We start from the raw sequence: 15541 nt of genomic DNA, 5'->3' as shown, positions 1-15541 counted from the left end.
AGCAGGGTCCTGTCACAGGGACTGAAGCCCAGCCCTGCATTGTGGGCTTCCTCTCCTTCTGCACACTGCTCAGGGCCACAGGAAGAGGGAGAGGGGGAGGAGGAGGAGGGGGAGGGGAGGGAGAGGGGGANGTANATGGATAGGGAGAGGGAGAGGGAGAGGGAGAGGGAGAGGGAGATGGAGATTANGGTGGAATTAGATGGCGTAAGAGACAGGTGTAATGGCTCAAGCTTGTGATTCCAGCCCTTGGGAGGCTGAGACAGACAGATCTCAAGTTCAAGGCCAGTCTGGCCTATACAAGAAGACCTGTGTGAAAAGCCAAAGTAGTACTACGATCCTGGCACCTATGTGACCTTCCAGGGTTACACTAGCCATAGTGTATCAGAGCCCACTCTTTCCCTTCTAGTGCCGGTCAGGGCCTAGTCTAGTGCCCTCAGGGCCAGTGACTGCACTCCTGGAGCACCACCAGCCCTGAAGCTCCCTGTCTGCCCTCCTGTAGGAATGAGCAACCCTGAGGTCATCCGTAGCCTGGAGCACGGCTACCGAATGCCATGCCCGGAGACATGTCCACCGGAGTTGTACAATGATATCATCACTGAGTGCTGGCGGGGCCGGCCAGAGGAGCGGCCTACCTTTGAGTTCCTGCAGTCGGTGTTGGAGGACTTCTACACAGCCACGGAGGGCCAATATGAGCTGCAGCCCTAGCAACCAATGGTCTCTTCAGGGCTCCCAGCCTGAGCCTCCTTCTGGACTCTGACTTTGGGTTAATATGTTCACACTTAGCTCTTCTTCCAGGTAGGTTGCAGAATCAGGGAAGAATGGTGTGCCTGCTTCTCAAGTGAGGGAGCCAGGAGACAAAGATGGCTTCATGGTGAGGCATGAGCTCTCAAGGCACAACCTCGGTCCACCTTTCACTGGCTGTGTGCCTTTGGCCAAGTTACTTTGCTGCTCTGTGTCGTCTCTTCCTTGAATGTAAAATGAGCAAGGATTGTGTTAGAACTTACCTCCAGTTGTGTTCAGACCCCGATAGTCCCGAAATCAGTCTGACCAGTTAGCGATGGACAGGATGTCAGGCTGTCATAACCCAGAGTGCAATCAGAGCTCCCATTTCTCTCACCTTTTCAGTCTCATCAGCAAGTGCCTCCCTGTCTGCTGCTTCAGAACTATGGGTCAATCCTCCAGGTCCCCTGGCTGTGTGCCCCCTACCCATCCCTGCATGCACACTTTGGGACTTTTCTATAATAAAGTCATGAGAATTGTACCTTTCCCCTGGTCTTTACCAGTGACATGAACAGATGTGGCACACGAGATGTGTGTAGGAGGTGGGGAGCACCTTGCCCCAACCCTACCCCATTCCTCAGCAAAGGACACTGGGTGTGACTGACACTGTCTTTCCTGGCCAGCAGGTGGCGATCTCACCCCACAAACCTGTATCTGGGACTCCATGGACGCAAGCACCTTGAGTTCCAAGTTTCCCTAGAACATGGACAGAAAGCCATGAGATGGGGCGGTGATCTCCCCAAGTGTGGAGGCTCTCTCGCCTGTTTTTCTGTCTCCCATTCATCCTGTTTTGTTTATATAGGTGGGGTGGGGGGATAAGTTTATAGAAAAATAAGTAGAAAGGGTCCAGTCTCCATAAACCCTCAACCCTTTTAGATGTCAGCACCTTGCAATAGTGAGCCCACTTGCTCCTCCAGAGGGGCTGGGATCAACACACTTCACACTTGGGTTCACACCCTACCTATACTCCGTGTTCCACCAAAGCACAAGATGATGGATCCATCAAGCCCAAATTATACAGAATAGTCCTCCTGGCCTCAGAATCCCCCAGTGTCTCCCCTCATGCCAAGGTTACAGGCACCCACGCTCATGATGGCATTTTACATGAGCACTGAGGATTCAGATACAAGTCCTCATGTGCGCCGGGCAAGCATTCCCCCTAAGCCCTATCCACAACCCGTGGCTTTGTATTTCAATGTTCCCAGCTGGCACTGATGACTGCCCAAGGATCCGGATTTTGGCAGCTGAGCTGAGTGAGCTACTGAGGGATATTATTTCTCAGGAAAACTGGCTCTGTGTGACTTCCCCATGGCTCTCCCCAGGTCTGCTGTAGAGGTGACATCAAAGGCTGACTTACTCCTCTCAGGGAGGAGGGCCTTTCTCCTTCCAGGTGATGCTGGAACCCACAAGGGGTCGCAATTTGCCCGCACTGACTGAAGGAAGTTCCCTATGTTCACAAATTTATTCAGGACAAAGATCCTTCCATATCCCAATCCGAAGGTCACGTAGGAGAGTGGGTGAGGGATATGTAAAGAAAAAGAGGGAAGCAGAGAAAATAGGAATGATAGGGGAAGTGGCTGTGGAGTGTCCGTGTTCTCCCAACACAGTGGTGGCCGTGTGAGCCACTGGCAAGGGGACTACGTATGAAACATCTGATTATATGATGATTGCCCCTTGCCCAGAGCTTGTGAAGGATACAGACTGAGCCTGGGGACCCTAGGACCATTCTTACCTGAGACAGGCATTTGTTTTCCTAGAACCTGGGTACATCACCTACAAAATGGGTGAGAGTGGGTTTCTGGGATCAGGTAAACCCTGAGTTCAGGACAAAGCACTTCCTCCCACAGGCTATGTGGTACAACAATTCACACCTCTGGGCCTCAGTTTCCCCATTTGGGAAATGGGCCCACAGCAGGTGTGTCTTGTTCTGAGCCTTCATCTCAAAGTGATAAAGAGACAGAGAGACAGTGCAGGAGGCAGCCCAGGAAACAGGAGAGACACACAGACCTCCCACCTGGTCATTGGCATAACCCACAACCAACTTGAGTCAGAGTTGAACATCATTAAAGAAAGGTTGACACTCCCCCCCCCCACACACACTGTTTAGAATATTCAAACTATGCAAATGGGACCTTTATAAACAGTCATTGTTGAGTATGGAGTGCCAGTTTATGCAACCATGGGAAGCACTCATGCTACAGATGAAGACTCTGAGGCCCAGAAAGGCGAAGTGAACTTACCATGCAGCTGGTAAGAGGCATCCATCTTTGGAGAAAGACTCTGATGATGTCAGGGTTGGGAAGCTCACCGTGTGCTGGGGTGGGAGAGGAGGAGGTAGGCCTCCTCTGGTCTCACACAGTCCTTGCTGATTTGTCGGTCTTCCACGGCTGCCTTGTAAAGGATATCGGGAGGAATCACAGTCCCGCTCCAAAATGCTTTCTGGAAACCTCTTGTCTATTCCAGCATGAGCTTGGACCTCTCCCAAGTGGGAAACGGAGGTCAAAGGAGGTGTTTTCCTGGGGACCTGGGGTGGGTGGCGTGGGGGACACTCCTTGGCCTCAGCTTCTTGATGACAGATGGTGGCATGCTCTGGGGTCTTCAGAAAGCCGGAATGTGATGAGATAGACATGAATGAACTCTCCATTCAGACCGGCTGCTCACTGAGAAGTCCTGGTCCCTAGGCAGCCACTAGGTGCTTCTCTGAGGAGCAAGAGCACAGGATGGTGTCTTTAAAGCAGCCACGCCTACAAAAAGAGCTGCATTTGACAGCACGGCACTACCCAGTTTGTAGGGCCTTCCCGTGCTGAGTCTGGCCTTGGATGTCTTTACTTATCTAGACAGCAGACAGGAAGAGACACCCAGACTATAGTAGTTCACTACTGTACCCCTAGGAAACGGGATGGGGACCTTTACCCCCAACACCAGCCGGGTGCCCAGCACTGTAGAAAGAAGCCCTGGGGGGCAGAGGACAACATTCATATGAGAAATGGGCAACAGGGGCATCAAGCAAACCACAGGCCAGCAAGTGGACTGAGGGATCATAAAAAAATGACAGGAAGGAACCAAGAAAGGGAGAGGCAGGCCCTGCTGCTGGATGGGGTCCCAGCTGTCCCTGTCTTGAAGAAGTCACTATCCCGTGATTCATAGAGTCACATCTCTGCCTGATATCCCTTGAGAGTATCCAGGACACTCTGCCCAGTTAAACTTGAGGGTGCGTAAGCCATATAGCTGTCATGGACAGCAGAGACTTTATTACCTCCTGAGGTCACACTTAACCCTGAGAAGAAACATCCAGGAATAAGACAGGGCCTCTCACAAGGGGACCATCTCTCTTCATTCCATGAAGCAAGAATACTGTGCTCCCAGACAAGAATGCTGGGACATTCCCCAGGCCATCAGTGCCACCTGTGTGTCACTGTGCCTAGGCTTCAGACATGTTCCCCACAGGCACTTCCATGGGGTGGGGTGGGGGGCGTAGGCTGTAGTCCTGTTCTCACTTTGTCAGTGGACAAGCCAAGAATCTCAAGGTGGGCTTCCTGACAGTCCTTCTTGCTGGGACCCTGACAGGTGGGCGAAGTCTTTCCCTGACTCTGCCGTGCCTTTCCCAGCTAGTATGTCCCCGGAGAAGTGGAACCAGATAACACAGAAAACTGTAGCCTGGTCAGAGGGTGGCCTCAGAATTCCCAGGGCCTGACCTCAGCCCTTGTCTACCTTGCCACACGTGGGTCAAGTCATGGAGGATCTAGCTGTGAAGGAGCCAACCCTTGGCTCTGCCTTAGCTGGGCTGGGGAACTCTGGTCAATTGCTTTTCTTCTCCATCTCACGGGGATGGAGATGTGTAATGTTCTGAAATCTTTAGGCACAAGGTTCTACATGCAGCTGGATGTCAATACACACACATTCCCTTCGCTTGGACACACTTGATAATGGAAAGTTAGGCTCACCTTCCCTGGAGTCACGGGGGTGAGGGTGGGGTGGAGGCCTAACTTGTCAGATTTTAGCTCCCCAACCCTCCCAATGTGTTCTCCCTCCTGTCCAGCTTGCACCTTGGCCTGTGGACCCACCAGGTCTGTGTAGGCTACACAAGCTGATGGAGGCTGACAGGAGCCAGTCTCAGGGCTGGGGGAAGATTCCTGAGGACTGATGAGGTGGAAGGAACGCTGCCCAGCAGCTGACAGGGATAAGGGAGGTAGGAGGGCGAAGAGAATACACTATCTCAGACTGCTGCCTTCGAGAAGGGCCAGGGTACCATCTAGGGCCATCTCTGTTGGAGCCCTTGCCAGCTCCAAGGTCAGTCTGCTCTTGTGGTTAAAATTAGCCTCCTGATCATTGCCCCGGACTGTGAGTGGCCTTTTCCCATGAACCTCCAGGACTTGGTATGTCAAGACCCAGCTCGGCTTTGTGCCCTCTGTTCTCCAGAGAGCAGGAGACTGACTACCTATGAGATTGTTCTGGAGGTGATGATGGCAGGGCGCAGGTGTGTGCAGGCATGTATGCAGGCTGCGTGTGTGCATGTGCCAGCCAACCCAGGAGACCCAGGCAGGGAGTGATGGTACAATCCTGTTAGCTTATTAGTATCACTCCTCCATTACACTACGTCTCACTCAACTCCCAGATTCCCGGGTGACAGCTGATGGTGTTTCTCAGGATATTTCTGGCCCCAGTGCTGCACAGTAGCCCCACCCCCACCCCTACTCCCACATGCCAGGCGGTGTTTGCATGTGTCTGAGTAAGTAAGCCAGGAAGAGCAGAAGGCATCTTTGACTAGGCTCTGCCCTCTGGTAAGTTAGGCAGTGTCTATTTCTCACTACGACCCCAGCCCATGGCGCAGGAAAGGCTCCACTGTGTTTGCACTATACAACTGAATGGCGGAGGAGCCAGTGTTTTACTCTTTGCCCACGGTCCATAGATAAGGACTCATTAAATCCGAATAACCCAGGGACCAGGGAAGCAGGGTTCAGTACAGGCTGGAGTGCAAGGAAAACTAAGACAGAGAAGAATCTCAATATTCACCAATCCAGGCCGGACATGCCCAGGCTCCAGCCTGCTTGCCATGTGGCCTTCTGCAAGGCAGACCCAAGTTTAGCTTCCCTGTGGTAAATGCGTTCTCTAACAGAAGCCAGAGGGGTGTGATGAAGCCTCTGAAGTCCTCGGTACCACAGCATGCAGCCCTGTAAGGTGGCTGCTAGGGTTTTACAGATTGAGTTGGAGTGGGGGGCCGTGGCTATGAATTAAACAGCCTGAAGCAGATACCCTGCCTGTGAGTCCTGCTGGCGACTCTGAGTGACCTCTGATCAAAGTTAAGGTAAGTGTCAGCAGGGAAGAAAATATTTGCAGTGCCTGTATAACAAAGGATTACCGCAAAGAAAACCCAAGGGTGGGGTGGGGGCTTCCTGTTCCTAAACACCCTGGAGACAAGGGGTAGATAAGAGTAGAGCAGTGTCGGGAGAGCCCCTCACAGCCTGGAAACAGAGACAGTGCTCGGTGCACAACGCAAAGGAAACGCAAAATAAGCACAGGTGCATCAGGTCCTGTCACGGGACAGCAAGGTGGCATGCGTGCCAGGACAATACCTACAGAAGATGCAGGGACCCACTGGTGTCATAAGGTGATGTGTGTGCTCTGTGCATGCTTGTCACACATGCACACACTCATGTGCACACACATAGACACATGTGCATGCACATTCATGCACACACACATGCAGTCAAGTGCACACGTGTGCACACACAAAGACACATGCATGCACAAAGACACATTCATGCACACACACACACACACGCACGCACTCAAGTGCACACATGTGCACACACACATGTACACACACAGACACACGCATGCACACAGACACATGCATGAACATTCATGCACGTGTGTGCACACACACTCAAGTGCACAGTGCACACACACATGTGCACACACAGACACATGTGCAAGCACACAGACACATGCATGCACATTCATGCATACACACACACACACCTGTGGGGTTATTTCTTGCACATCTGGAAAGCTACCCTTCAGCAAAGCATACACTTTCTCCGAAGACAGACAAAGGCCTGTCTTCAGAACCTCGACATTCAGGCATGTAAAGGCTTCAGGGATGTTAACTGACTGCTTTTTGATGAGTGGGCTCTTCAATAGGTCAGGACAGGAAGATATGAGCCAGAAACACAGGGTGGGAAGCAGAAACCATACCTGGACTGAGTCCATGCACAACTGTATCTGTTAGACGCATACTTTTGTAAGCAAGCAATGGAGGATCACATGGTACCCACCCAAGACAATCTCCTGACCTCTGGAGAGGGGTGGGGGTGGGGGCTGCCTGGGCTGCCCTGGGAGCGAAGGTGCTGTTAGCTCTTCTCTGGATACACTAATGAGTTTGAAGGAAGAAAAGGCCAGGCCTGTGGGTCGTGGCGGCTGATCTGTACAGTCTTGCCTAGTGGCAAGAAATGGACGATGTGACCCCCACAGGGTTGGGTCCCACCCTGGAGCTCAGTACCAGGCCTTATGCACCAGCTGGGCTCCACCCCACTCCAGTCCATTTCTGCTGCATTTGCCCTGTATTATCTGTGTTATCAGTTCTCTGTTGTGTCACTCGTCCAATAAGGGGGAAGCAGGTGGGGGTTCCAGGGAGCTCGTCCACCAGCCCCAGGCAGTGCGTAGTGGCTGAGGCCAGCGTGGGGAGGGTACTGTTTGAAGGCACCCACCAAACCCAGCACAGCTCAAAGACAGCTGTCATGTTGTCCCTTCCCTCTCCTTTCCTACGCTCCAGGCATTGAATGTGGCCCTACTGTGCACCAAGTACTGACTGAAGTAGTATCATCTTTATAGAGTCCTATCAGGTCAATTCCAGAGTGCTCCTTCACAGATGAAGACATGCTCAGAGATAGCAAGGGACTGAGTCACCAGAAAACACATGGCAGAGTAGGGACCTAGGGTACTATTACTGTGTATCCATGGGCAGACAAGGACTTCTGTTCAGGTCCCAGTGGACCACAGCAGTGTCAGCCCTGGTCTCCTCTTGTGCCTCTCACCCCACCAGCGACTCACTCTGTCTCTCTGTCCTTGGAAGTTAGGCTCAAGGAGGAGAATGTCAACAAGGCATTGACAAGCCTGCCGACTGTAAGTGGGAATCTACTGAGTTGAGGCGGTGAGAGGAATGGAGAGATTGCTTGATGGGATGGATTGATGCCCTAGCAGGGCCCCCTGGTACCCAGGCTCCTCTGAACTAAGCCAGGCTACTTGCCAGTCTCACTGTCCCTCCAGCAAGACAAGTGCAGTAAAAGTCCCCCCTTGGGAATAAGGAAAGTGGCAGGTGTTTCTAGCTTGCTCATGGGAATGCAGGAATTCTTGTACCCAGAACCCAGATGAGCTCACAGGGTCAGGAATCGGCCATCACTAGCCTTCATCATCACCATCACTACCACCACCGTTATCTCCACCACCACCACCATCATCATCATCGTCACCATCATCACCATCATCACAGTTATTGACACCACTTCCATCACTATTATCTCCACTGTGCCCAGCACCATCACCTTCATCATCACCACCACCATCATCATCACCACCACCATCTCCTCCATCACCATCATCATCATCGTCCCTTTCAACATCTTCTTGTCGTTGATGACAACTATTCCCTGCACCTCTGCTTGCTCCCTCCCTTTAAAACAGAAGGGACTGTATAATGTCTTTCACATCTCTTCCAACTATGTAATTATGACAAACCAAAGTGGAGTTTTTTAGACACTGTTCTTGGGGAAAGAGCATTTTCCAAGCTGGTGCAAAAGCGTCAGCTAGAGAAGGTTTTCAGTCTGGGATGAGGATTTACAAAGCCTCCGGAGACCTGCCAGAGGTGTTTAGGAGCTGCCTACTCTTTAAAAACCAGCCCTGGAGAGGCTGCTAGCCTTTCTCCAGACACGTTTCTCCTAGAAGGCCTTACTTTTAAGATCTTCAGTTTAACAGCACAAAGGCTAGGGTGTGGGCTCAGGGTCCACCCGCCCCCAATCCCAAGAGCTAGCACAGCTTCCAGAAGGACGACCCTGTCAGGTGGCCACTCAGAGATGTGCTCAGGCATCTAGGATTTGGACAAAATCCTGGGTGAAAACCTGAGGAGTTCAGACAGCACGATTCTGTCTTTACAGAGGTCACCAGAATCTCGGAGATTTAGTTTTATCCTCACTTGGTTTTGGAATCACAATTCCCTCTGGGTTCTGCTGCCATTTCTGAGAGGCAGATGGTGTTCTACAGCTAAGCACAGACCCTTAGACCCTCAGTGCGGGAGGACTCCATGGTCCCTTGGTCATTTCTGTAGACATTTAAGCTGGGATTTCTAGGGTCATCCAAATGTGTTGCATATTGGTGTTTAGTTTTTAGTTTAGTTTAGTTTAGTTTAGTTTAGTTTAGTCCTCCTACCTCCTGAGTCAGGGTGAGGACTACCTCTTAGAAAGCCCCTACTCTATGTACCCTAGCTGTGGGGGACAATGATGGAAGCCTAGGAAAGCCAATTTGGGGAAATCTATCACCATCTTCATTCCCCAGGCACCAGTGGTGATAGCTATATATTACCTGGATCTGTCCCCCAGAACCACTGATTATGCAGGGACCCTATGCAGTACCCAAGAAGAGACATAGGGTAGGGTGGGTATGCTACTGAGGAGGGGTATGGCACCTGGATGGGTTACAGGGAGTCAAAGGGCAGATGTGTCCTGGGAGAGACAAGTAGGTCATGGAGGGGACAGGGTATGCATGGCACAAGGAATGGTCTAAGGGAGGGATGTGTGGGTTATACATTATCACAGAGGGCTGGAACTGGAGCCAAGGACAGTCACCCCCTTAACCCAGAGTTCCCTACTAACAAACCTGACCGTGCTTATGAAGCCTTTAGTCGTAAACTCCAGACAGCCTGGTAGAAGAGACCGAGAAGATGGGTGGAGAGAGGTCACGAGCCATACAGCTCTGGCCATCAGGCACCTGCTGGGGCTCCTCAGGACGAGGGTTGGGGAAAGAGGCTGGAACGAACTGTCAGAGTCCAGCCATGCTCTTCCCATCAGCTCTGCATCAGCTGAGCATAGTCCTTCTCCACCTCACTCCAGACTTGCCAGCAGCCACTGGCTGAGGGCCTGTCTGAAGCTGGAGACCTCACCCGTGTTTCTCTAATCCATACCCCCTTGAGAGGGCTCAGAAGAGGTCAGTGGGGTGCAGAGGACACCGAGATGCAGGCAGTGGGCATATTCCACCAGACCAGCGTGGCTTCTGATGTCTGGGTTTGTATCTTTTTCTCTCCAGCTCAGGTGGTAAGGCGGGCTGACAGACTAGGCCCCTTGCTCCCCCGGTACCTCTGCCAAAGGCTGAGTCAGTTGGGTGCGGGGCACTGAGGGCACTGTGATGTGAGAGTTCCAGTTGGGATTTTCCATAGGGTTCTCTTAGGTTCATATGATGCTTTTGGGTATTGGACTAGACCCTATGGAATTGCCATGGTTACTGACCAAAAGGACTACAGGACTTGGGGGTGTGACTCAGTGGCAGAGTCAATGTGACTCAGTGATCATGTACGAGGCCCTGAGCTTGGTCCCCAGCTCTGACCTTGCTATTAAATGAATATATCAACATTAAATTTACCTTGATTGAGTCAAAGAGCCCAGAAGCCTGTGATAAATAGACCCTTCTCTACAGTCTGAGACATCCTCGACTCAAAGGCCAGACGTGTGTGCTGTGGCAGGGGCTGCGGGAGATGACCTTTGCCATCTTAGTGACGCTGTGACTTTCTCTCTGAAGTTCTGTTGCGGCTGTGACTAACCCTCATGAAGGCTGTGTCTATAGCTGCTGCTGCCCTCCTGGGGCTTGTGGAGCAGCTGTGTTCCTTGGTGAGGATTCAGGTGTCGAGCGCTCTGTCCACCAACTCCAAGGTTGCTCTCATTTCTCTCTGAAAGTTTCTGTGTGAGACAAGGACTCTTGGTCCCAGACTTGGGTACAAAGCCCTAACAGAAATTCCTATGGGCTATGCGGGGGCTGTGGAGGGAGGTATGGGCTCCAAGAGTAGAGAGACTGACTGGAAAACCTGCTTCTGTCACATGACTTCAGACTGTGCTGGGCTTCAGTCTCCTTAGCTGCCCAATGTGGAGCCTAATAGTGACTCCTCCAGGGGAATGGGGTCGGGTGTGGAAGGGCTCCGGAAGTGTGATTTGGGGTTTCAATCCCTGTCCATTAGGGCACCTACTGTGGGGCCAGCTTGGTCCAAGACTTGAGGAATATTCCTGCAGTTTCCCTTTTTGCTCTCTGGCTACCCAGGGCTGACTGCATCATGGGTGGTCTTGGGCCACTACAAGACTGTCTTCCTGTGATAGCTCTGGGTCACATAGGTCAGCTGGGGTTGGCAGCTGTCCACTCTCCCTGCTGCAGAGAGGGGTAGTGCTGGAGGCTCAGGTCTCTCATCTCACAGAAGACTGTAAACACTAAGCATCCACAGCTACTTTGCACAGACCCGGAAGCACCTTGCCCTCAGCTGGGGGCCTCGGGCCTGTCTGCAGCACCACAGCATGGAGGTCCTGCCCCAGGAACCAGCTTCCCTGTGAATGTGCTCACAGGGACCTTATGTGGGATGCAGTACAGCCCTCTCAAACTCTGTTCCCACAGCTTCTCATGACTTTTCTCATCTGCCCCACAGATTACACAGGGTCACTGTGAACCTTAATCTGTTCTGCAAGCAGAACATGTGCCTCCTTGCCTAGTCTTGAGTAGCTGTAGGCATTGGGCAGCACCATCATTGGTCTTTGTGTTAGTACCATTCTCTCTCTCTCTCTCTCTCTCTCTCTCTCTCTCCCTCTCCTCCCTGCCTCCATCCCTCTCTCTGTCTCTCTGTCTCTGTCTCTGTCTCTGTCTCTGTCTCTGTCTCTGTCTCTGTCTCTCTCTCTCTCTCTCTCTCTCTCTCTCTGTGTGTGTGTGTGTGTGCATGCATATACTTGTATACATGTGCCTGCAAGAGACCCAATGTTGATGTCAGGAATCTTCCTGGATTGCTTTCTACCCTGTTCAGTTAGGGGAGAACTATTAATCAAACCCAGTTCATCGTCAATACAGATACTTTTGCTAGTCAGAGAGCTGCGGGTATCCTGTCTCTGCTTCTGAGGTTGAAACTGCAGACACCCACCTGGCTTTACAAGGGTTTCTGGGAATCTGAACTACAGTCCTCAGACTTGCATACTAACAAGTTGAATAGGCCCTCTGGAACCTTGTTCCTTGGGGCTGTAATGACGAAGTCCCACAGGGTGACTTCCATGCAACTGAGGCTTATCACACTAAACAGTGGACACCAGGATGCCAGCATGCTGGAGTCCTACCCAGTGTTCTCTTCTGAGCTGTAGCTGGCAAGCTTCTTTGTCCTCACATGATGGAAAGAGGAGCAGAGAGCTCCCTGGGTCCCTTTTTATAAAGGCACAAAGCCCATTCATGAGGGCTCCAAGGCCAATTGCTTCCCAAAGACTCAACATGTATGGAGGGTCCATAGACATTCTGTTCACTGCAGCAGGACTTGTGGATAAGGCCCACGTGTGGTGATGGCCACATATTGACCGTGAGGACCTGTGGCAGAAGCTCACTGCCCTGGGCTTCTGTGTCTTGTTCTGTGTGTGGTGATTATACCACATCTTCTGCAGTAGCTGAAGGATCAAAAAGAGCTTTGTAAACTCCAGCCTCTGTTTTGTTTTGTTTTGTTTTATTTTGTTTTGTTTTGTTTTGTTTTGTTTTGTTTTGTTTTGTTTTGTTTTGTTTTGTTTTGTAAGGGTTATGGGAAGAGGGATGGGTAGGTAGATAGTGGTAGTTGCTGTTTTCATTGCTATTAAAGGTCCCAGTAAGTCAGTGACCCCCAGTTTTTCCTGGAACCAGACTCACTGGGGGTGTCTCCAGACTCATAGAAGGCAAAGTACCCCGCCCAGGGCCATCTGAGACTAGTTGTGAGGGGAAATGGGGATGGCACCTTGGAGAAGCATAGCCCACACTAATAGCATTCAGACATTCTCACTCTCTCTCTCTGCTGAGTGGCCTGCACTCAACTCTACCCTCTTCCCAGTGTCCTGGGGCCCACCATTTCAAGGGCAGTGACATGCATAGACACAGAAAGTGGAATGGTGGGGCTGATGGTGTGGGGATGTGAGAGATGCAGGGTGAGCATCTACAGAGTCCCAAGCCTCCATTTGGGAAGTGGAATAGATCTAGGAGTAAATGGTTAGACCTAAGGAATGTGCTCATGTCACTGGGGGTCCTCTTTAAAACCGTTAAGATGGTCACTCTGATACTGAATGTATTTTGTCATAATAAAATAAAATGTAAACAAAGCTAAGGTAAGTTCCTAACCTGAAAAAAAACAAACAAACAAACAAACAAACAAACAAAAAACTCAAAAAGAGTTTATGCAACTTCTTTCCTCTAGGTACAAACTCAGGAGGCCCTCTGTGACTGTGTTCTGATGAAGACTGGTCCCTCTAGCTGGACAGTGGTGGCGCATCCCTTTAATCCCGGCACGCAGGAGGCAGAGGCAGGCAGATCTCTGAGTTTGAGGCCAGCCTGGACTACAGAGCAAGTTTCAGGACAGCCAGAGCTACGCAGAGAAACCCTGATTTTCACAGACAAACAAACCAGGCTTGGTGTAGATCTCCAGTCCCAGCTACTCAGAAGCCTGGGGCAGAAGAACTGACAGCTCAAGGCTTTCTTGTTTTATTCAGATTGTTCAAAGCCAACTGGACAACTTGGTCAATGAAACAAGAACAGCAAGAAAACTGGGGAGGTAGCTCAGGGGTAGAGCCCTTGCCTAGCCAGAGGCAAGTTCAGGCCCTGATCTGGGCACAGCCTTCTATGACCTCTGCTCTACTCTGACTACTATAAGATGAACGGATTTTAGATTCCACGTGAGAGTGAGTGACAGGATGTGGATTCTGTTTCTCTGCCTGGCTAATTTCACTAAACATAAAGCCCTCGATTTCTCATCGTGTTGCAGCTAATGTCAGGCTTCCATGTTTCTATGACTGCAGAGCCTTCCTGTGTATTTGAGTTCCACTCCTTTATCCATTCACCTGGCAGTGGGCCTCATCATGCCAGCACCACTATGAATAGTGTCAAGGCCAGTATACTTTAAAAAAAATAAATGTCACTAGTTTCTATAGGACCGTCTTTGTAGGTATCAGGGACCATTTATCATAAATGGAGGTCTTTATGACTTTTTTCTACTCTTTCTTGAGTAAAACTATTTCTCCTCAAGAAACAAGCAACTGGGGAAGGGAAATCTTTTATTAAATATTTTGCTCTATTTCAGTCATAAGTGTGTATGTATAATGGCATAATGTGTATAATGTCATAATGCTATATGATAATATAGCATTCACTGTGAGCACATGACCTTGAGACTACAGTTATGGGGTTTGGAGACACCACACTGTTCACAGGGAAGAAGGCTGCTGTTCCAGGTGACGCCACCCCTGAGACTGTAGGTTCAGTCTAAGTCATCTCTTCTGAGCTTGACATCTGAGAGAAGTGTGCTGGATGGGTGGAGGTGTGAGGATGGACCAGTGGCTATGTGTGTGTGGGGGGGCTCTAACTCTTGTCCTTTCTCCACCCTGCCACTCCAATCCCTCTCCTGTCTCTGTAGCCTCCTGGCCACCACCTCCACCTCCCTCCTCACAGCTTTCTCCTCTGGCAGGGTGGCTATCTGCGACCCATCAGCTGAACAAGGCATTTGTCAACTCTAATGGATGGAGAGCCCAACCCTGACATCCTTCATGCATCCCCAGGGGCTTTGATCTTCTTGTCTACACACATAAATGAGAGGACTACTGAGGCATTCAGGATGAGGCACCAGGAATGTCTTTGCAGAGGTGCTTTGGCCTGCAGAAGATAAGAGTAATGAGCTGCCATCCCAGGCCATTAGGGCCAGAGCTCCAGGGGACTCTTCATGGAAAAGTTAGTCAGGAGGCTGGCTTCAAGGGATCTCCCTGTCATTACTCCTTGTTGGTGTTTATATCTGTGGGATGTAGATGAAGAGGCTCGTCCCTCTGGTACCGCCTTCCCTCCTCAAAGATTACACTCAACTGTGGTTGACACTTGCCAAGGTCTCCCTGCCCAACATGGGGTCACGTATGGTTACTGTCAGGGGTTTTGGAGTTGGGGGCTTGTCGGGGGCAGGTATTTCTAGGGCCTGTGGAGTCATAGCTGGCTTAGGAAAGTTTTCCATACTATTGCAAACCTGTCTGGTCTCTTCCATCTTACTGCATCTTTTGAAGGACCAAAAAAGAAAAACAGGATTACTGTCCTCACTGAAGTCCAAACATGAGATTGGCAGGAGTGAGTGTTTGTGGATAGGGATACTTTGAGTGGACACTCAAATGATCAAATGGCATCAGTGCGGCAGACAAAGGTCCCATGATTGGTCGGGAGAGCAAGCAAAGCAGCGGTTCTGATCTCGCAGCACTGACCTGTCTGTTCAGCTCCCTCCATTGGCTGACAGGCTCACACCATGTGTGTCACTGGGACAGGTGTGTGGTGACAGGACACATCCCAATGGTCTGCTTTCTTCCTCCATGAGCTCAGCTTCCAGCAGGATTTCTCTTTCGTACAACAGCTTTCTATGAAACTGGAAGTGGTCCTGCAAAGCCATTCTCTCCCCCTCCCCCTCCCCATCCCTCTCCCCCTCCCCCTCGCCCTCCTCCTCTCCCTCTCCCTCCCCCTCCTACCTCTCCCTCCCCTTCCTACCTTCCTCCTCCGT

General features: G+C 51.0%; 1 protein-coding gene and 2 long non-coding RNA genes across 4 annotated transcripts in view, besides 1 other annotated feature; 2 read left to right on the top strand and 1 right to left on the bottom strand.

The window, feature by feature from the left end:
- The window catches only part of Blk (B lymphoid kinase), a 44351-nt gene extending 43091 nt beyond the window's left edge, over window positions 1-1260 (top strand). The window contains exon 13 of the mRNA NM_007549.2: window positions 500-1260. Coding sequence (NP_031575.2) covers window positions 500-705 — 206 coding nt within the window. The 3' untranslated portion in view covers window positions 706-1260. The remainder of the gene's footprint in view (window positions 1-499) is intronic.
- On the bottom strand, window positions 901-15425 carry Gm36165. Its single transcript, XR_874703.1, has 4 exons — window positions 15252-15425; window positions 3021-3480; window positions 1429-1476; window positions 901-965 (listed from the first exon to the last, which is right to left on the bottom strand). It is a non-coding gene; the product is annotated as a predicted gene, 36165 (long non-coding RNA).
- Window positions 2944-14094, top strand: Gm46458 (predicted gene, 46458). 2 transcript variants are annotated; one of them, NR_168493.1, is made up of 2 exons: window positions 2944-3030; window positions 13217-14094. It is a non-coding gene; the product is annotated as a predicted gene, 46458 (long non-coding RNA). The 2 variants fall into 2 exon arrangements; NR_168492.1 differs by lacking the exon at window positions 2944-3030 and adding an exon at window positions 5502-6085.
- Window positions 4252-6308: an enhancer, noted in NCBI's record as "VISTA enhancer mm245". NCBI's record gives its function as "enhancer in: heart[6/6]" and the evidence as "EXISTENCE:transgenic organism evidence [ECO:0001131][PMID:17130149]".
- Window positions 15426-15541: the final 116 nt, after the last annotated feature.

Source organism: Mus musculus, chromosome 14, assembly GCF_000001635.26.
Source record: "Mus musculus strain C57BL/6J chromosome 14, GRCm38.p6 C57BL/6J".
Classification (NCBI taxonomy): domain Eukaryota; kingdom Metazoa; phylum Chordata; class Mammalia; order Rodentia; family Muridae; genus Mus; species Mus musculus.
This window is presented reverse-complemented; position numbering and strand designations above follow the sequence as displayed.